At 44.9% G+C, this 5223-nt stretch overlaps 1 protein-coding gene across 1 annotated transcript; it reads left to right on the forward strand.

The window, feature by feature from the left end:
- Window positions 1–423: 423 nt before the first annotated feature.
- LOC130608983 (interleukin-17F-like) lies at window positions 424–2864 on the forward strand. The gene is made up of 3 exons (XM_057427487.1): window positions 424–866; window positions 1813–2057; window positions 2627–2864. Exons 1-3 carry the CDS (start codon window positions 837–839, stop codon window positions 2862–2864), a joined length of 513 nt encoding a protein of 170 aa, XP_057283470.1. The 5' UTR covers window positions 424–836.
- Window positions 2865–5223: the final 2359 nt, after the last annotated feature.

Genomic DNA, 5223 nt, shown 5'->3' on the forward strand with positions numbered 1-5223 from the left:
AAATACTTTACATTCTCTCCACCCCTCTGGCATTCAGAGAAGACGTAAGCAAATTGCGGTACAGTCTGATCATGGGAAAAGGTATACCACATATGTCTGAGGAGTTCATCCAGGAGAAATGCTGCTCCAAGGTCCACACAGTAGATAAAGCCAGAGAAGGGGCAGGAAACCAGCCCTCCTACAGCATAGCTCAGGCAGGGACTGAGGGCCCAAAACTGAACTGGTAAGGCACTTCTTGTAAAAGGCTGTGCAGGGAAATCCATGGTGATACTGGTCAAGGCTAGTAAGGCCAATTAGTGCCCTCAAGACCCTTGTAGGGTGTGCATGAGTTTTTCAAAGAGCTCTCTAGAATGTGTCTCCATGGGATTTCAGCAATGAGTGAGGAAGGCATCCCAGCTCCTGGTGCCCTGAGATACACTGGGAAGAATTCCCCTGGGCATCTATTATTCCCTTGGCAGGTCATGGAAGGACACAGGGATCCTCGAGTTGAGGTGTGTGTGGATTGTGCAGTTGAAGCAAAGGGAGGTTAAACTATGAAGTTCCATGCCCTGTCCTCGTTTTGAAACCCTTGTTTGCAGCTTGCTGATCTCTGCTGTTTGGTTTGTGTGGGGCACGTAAAAATGCATCCACTGATGTGTTTGTGGTGAGAGGACATTAATATTTGAAAGAGAGGGGGAGAAGGGGAAAAAAAAAGGCTGCCTGAACTTTTTTTCCCCTCATTTTCTTCCATTATCTCTTTTTCTGCCTCTATAAACTGTATTGACTGATTTGGGATTCTGATGACACAGCATCTGCCCTCCCTTTCTGGAGCTAGACGGAAGGAAGTGGGGTAGAAAATGAAATATCAGCTCCTAACCTCGGGTCAGGTAAGGCAGCTGTATGCTGCAATGGAAAGGATGGTACTGGTTGAGCTTCACTATAAAAAAGAGACCACAGCTGGCTTTGAGACACAAGAGAGTGGAAGAGGTCTTGGAGAAGAGCTCTTGTACCCTGTCACTGCGTGCATACACCTAAACAGCAGAAAAAGTGCCATGGCTTTTGCCAGCTATGCTGCAGTGGTGAGTACTTGCATTTTCTGTGACTGCTAAGATTCATTTGCTGCAAGAGAAAAAGCAGAATGCAGATCCCAGGATGCTATCTACAAACAACACTTTTGGTCTTAGTGGGAGATGAATGGGATGCTAAATCTGCCTCATACAGCCTTGTGTCCTGAGCTTTTGCAAATGGGTTGGTTCTTGAGTGACAAAGAAGGCAATGGACTATCCATAATTATCTGTAAGGGCAGCACTGCTGATGTGGGATTGCGAGAGACAGTCCTTTTCTCAGACAATATGCTATCAAAATTGCTGAAATTTCACTGTAAAGTGAATGTCTGTCTACTTAAATTTCAACCTGGGTAATATTTGCAGCACTGCCAACTGCTGTGATTTTCTGAAAAGCTTTTGCTAGGTGGTCAACCTTTCATTTTCTGAGAAAGCATATGGCTTATTAGGTTTGTAAGCTTAGGTCAGCTGAGTTGTTATTCCACCTTGTAGATCATAAGATCATTGCTGTTTGACTACAGAGGTGGACCTTTCATAACTCATTGGAGAGAAGCTCTTCTTGGTGAAGAGCCAACTATGAACTAGAATTTGAATCAGAATTTAGCATCTCTTGTGATGAGTATCATTAGCATCATTTGCTATTTGCTTATGCTGGCCCATCTCACCCAAATATAAGACGGTCTATTGATGGTTCAGTCTAGTAAAGACTTTGCTCTTTGTGCTCTTTCTTTCTTGGCTGGACAGAGCTAACAACACCCTTCTCTCCCAGATCAGATCACTGTTTTTGGTGCTGGTTCTAGCACTCACGGTGGGGAGCTCACCCCACGGGAGGGTAGCTCATCCCCGACCCAGCAAGAACGGTGGCTCTGTGAGGCTTAGTGAAGATTGCCTGAACCAAAAGAATCTCAAGTTTCCTACCACGGTGAAAGTTGACGTTCGTATCAGCAATTCAGATCATGCCTTTAGGTTGGTCCATGATGTCAGGAACCGGTCTCTCTCTCCTTGGGATTACAGGTAAGTTGTTATCTAAATTGCAGGAACCGCTTCACAGATGTTTCTTTGTGGTGCATGGTGGCTGGTTTTCAACAGATGCCTTGAATCCTGTGAAGGTTACATATGCTTCATGATGTGTGCTTACATTTTGATGTTGGGTGAGATTTCTCCAGGAGGAACTGCATGTAGTGTAAATTGGAGTGGGTTCTAATCATCTTGTCAATCTTTGTAAATCATAGAATTGTTTGGCTTGGAAATGGCTTTTAATGTCACCAAGTCCAATTTTAACCCAGCACTGCCAAGTCCACTGCTAACCCATGTCCCTAAGCACCCCATCTACATGTCTTTTAAATACCTCTGGGGATGGTGACTCCACCACTTCCCTGGGCAGCTTCTTCCAATGCTTGACAATCCTTTCAGTGAAGAATTTTTTCCTAATATACAATCTGAGGGTAGGGGTATTCTTTGGTTGTGTCTCATAGTGAGGCTACACAGGTAAATAATATGGTGCTTTCATGGAGATAAGCAAGAAGATCCTGCGAAACCATGTTGTGCAAGTGCATAAAACACTTCTGTGTCCCTATCCCCAGGCTTGATGAGGACCCCAACCGCTTCCCTCAGGTGATTGCTGATGCCAAGTGCCGCCTCTCCAGCTGTGTGAACCCACTGGGGCAGGAGGACCACAGCCTCAACTCCGTCCCCATCCAACAGGAGATCCTTGTCCTCCAGCGGGAGCAGCAGGGCTGCCAATACACCTACCGGCTGGAGAAGAAAGTCATCACTGTGGGCTGCACGTGTGTTGCTCCAGTCATCCACCACCAGTCCTAGGAGGAGGAAGGCAACACTGGGAAGAAGAAGTATTTCCTATGAATATCCCTCTGGAGAAATCCCACAGTAACCCACCTTGCATCCCAAGCATTTAACATGACATCTCCTTTCCAAATCTGAGCAGACTGCATTCTGAAAGTAGTGATTCTTGCTGTTATGGATTTTAGAACAGGAAGCACTGGTAACTTGTGATGGAGGGAGAAAGATGGTGGAAATGTTGTCCTTGGAAGTAAGTTGCCCTAATGCATACCTGCAAACCATCACTGCTACAAAAATCCTTCTCCTGCACCTTCTCTCTCCCTTCCTCATCTCCTAGCTCCTTTTCGTTCTCTGGCCATCCTTGCTCACTAGCATATTACTAGTGTAAACTGGCCTGATTTTCAGATTTTCATTGCATTCTGGGTTTGTGTCACTGCTGCTCCATGGGAAGCAGTGGCTGACTTAACTCAGAATATTCTGGGAGAAAATTGAGTCCACTTGTATTGAGTGTTAAAACAGGAAAGAACTAATGTATGTTTATATTTCTATTTATATTTTCTATTTATGATTGTATTTATGGCTTTGTATGTGCCCAGAGTATCAAAAAAACCAACTGTTTATCTGTATTTATTCAGTAACTTATCCACTGAATAAAAATTGTGTTTTATTTAAAAGAATGTTGTTTTATGGCAGCTCAAAATGAAAGCATACATAGAGAATGGGTTTGTGTGGCAGTAACACTGAGAGATTTCAGGAAAGAGAAGGCTTTTTCCGGTGCAGTGATATGAGTAAGAGGGAGTGGAAGAGAACTTGCAATCCAAACAGATAAAAAGATTTAAAAAGGGGCTGAAAGTGAGATGAGGTTGTACAGGCAGCACTGGGGGAGTTGGTAATACAGCCAGGTTCTCTACACCTTGGGGATGGCAGACATCACATTGCAGGTCTGCAGCCGAAATTTGGGATGGGAGTCTATCCTGCTTCACAGGAACTGGGAAAGGCCTGTCCTACCCTGTTCCAGACAAGATGTCATCCTTATAAGCAATGTTCTCCTCCACCAGCTGGATGGTTGGCTGAGCAGGAATGCAGGGAAATGTGTAATGATGGCTTCATCTCACTGGTTTTTAACCAGCCAAATACTAGGTGTTGTGCAGGAAGTGGTGGATAAGGATCCCTCCTGTTAAAGGGAACATCAAGGAATTGCACCTCCAGGGCAGGGTTGCCTGCTGAGCTGAGGTGCCTTTTCTCTCCCTTAGCTGCACGAGGAGCACAGCCCACATAAACACACTGTTTATTATTTTATCAGATTGCTGCAGTGCTGCTTTTTTTGACATTACTCATCTTTCACCCAGAACTGAGCCAGAGACCTCTGACTTTGGGTTCTGCTGGTGGAGTTTTTAAGTCTGTATTTCCTTTTAAAGAAGGATAAATGTGTGTGCAACCATTCTTGTATTGTATTTTAGCTGCATAGACGACACTTTGAATTAGATCCATCTGGTACAGTTAGACCCTGGGTTTTCTCCTTCAAATAGGTTGGATGAGTTGGTGCTTGTTTGTCAAGTGTGGTGTATTCCCTGCCCCGGAGTCACTGGGTGCCAGTTCAACAAGCCATGGGTAACTAGGTGGGGAAACCATCTCATTCAGTTACAAGCATTTGTACTCATTTGTGGCAGCGGCTCTTTCGTTATGACCACCAAGCCCTTCATGTGGTGGAGCGCAAACCCATGGAGGCGTCTTCTGCTCACTCTTGCTTAACACCAGCTCTCCTTTACAGTAACCACTGACCAGGAAATCGCACCCTGCACACACCGGTTCTTACTCCTGACCTATTTCTCTCCATCTCGATAAACCTAGCCCGTGGGGGTGTCCTCACTTGTTTTGTGGGCAGAAAACAAGCCTACTTTCCTCTCTTCAGTCATGATTAGCATTGGGTTTGTGGCAGCTAAATGAGCGCATGCTTTTGTACTGCTGATCTTAACCACCCATCAGCTTACCCTAACCGGATGAATTATGAAGTGGCTAATCAAGAAAATGCAAAGGTAGATAATAAAGGAAGTCTCAGCATGGGTCATGAGGTTCTGCAGCTGGCACTACCTACTGCAAACCACACACCTCTCAGGAAGGCATAGGGATTGTTTCTAAATAGAAAAAGCAGCTAGAGTTATTTCCTTCCAATGGTACCATTCTTAGAGTGCAGTTGGTTGTAAATATGAGGATGGTTATTTTTTAGGTGCTCTCTTTTGCGATGAAGTGGGTGGTTGGCTTTCATTTCCAGCAATCTAAGAACATGGCAAAAGAGCCTGTTTCTTGTAAACAGCACAGTCATATCGCCACCAAGAGCAAATACAGTTCACAGCTGAGGAACAGCCTTTGCTAAAGGCTT

Source organism: Pezoporus wallicus, unplaced genomic scaffold (genome assembly GCF_028554395.1).
Source record: "Pezoporus wallicus isolate ANWC-B61680 ecotype Strahan unplaced genomic scaffold, APGP_CSIRO_Pwel_v1 contig_6464, whole genome shotgun sequence".
Classification (NCBI taxonomy): Eukaryota; Metazoa; Chordata; class Aves; order Psittaciformes; family Psittacidae; genus Pezoporus; species Pezoporus wallicus.

Coding starts and splice junctions, on each gene's coding strand:
- LOC130608983 (XM_057427487.1), top strand. CDS start 837: ATGAAATATCAGCTCCTAACCTCGGGTCAG. Junction 867..1,812: donor AGCTCCTAACCTCGGGTCAG/GTAAGGCAGCTG, acceptor CTTCTCTCCCAG/ATCAGATCACTGTTTTTGGT. Junction 2,058..2,626: donor CTCTCTCCTTGGGATTACAG/GTAAGTTGTTAT, acceptor CCCTATCCCCAG/GCTTGATGAGGACCCCAACC.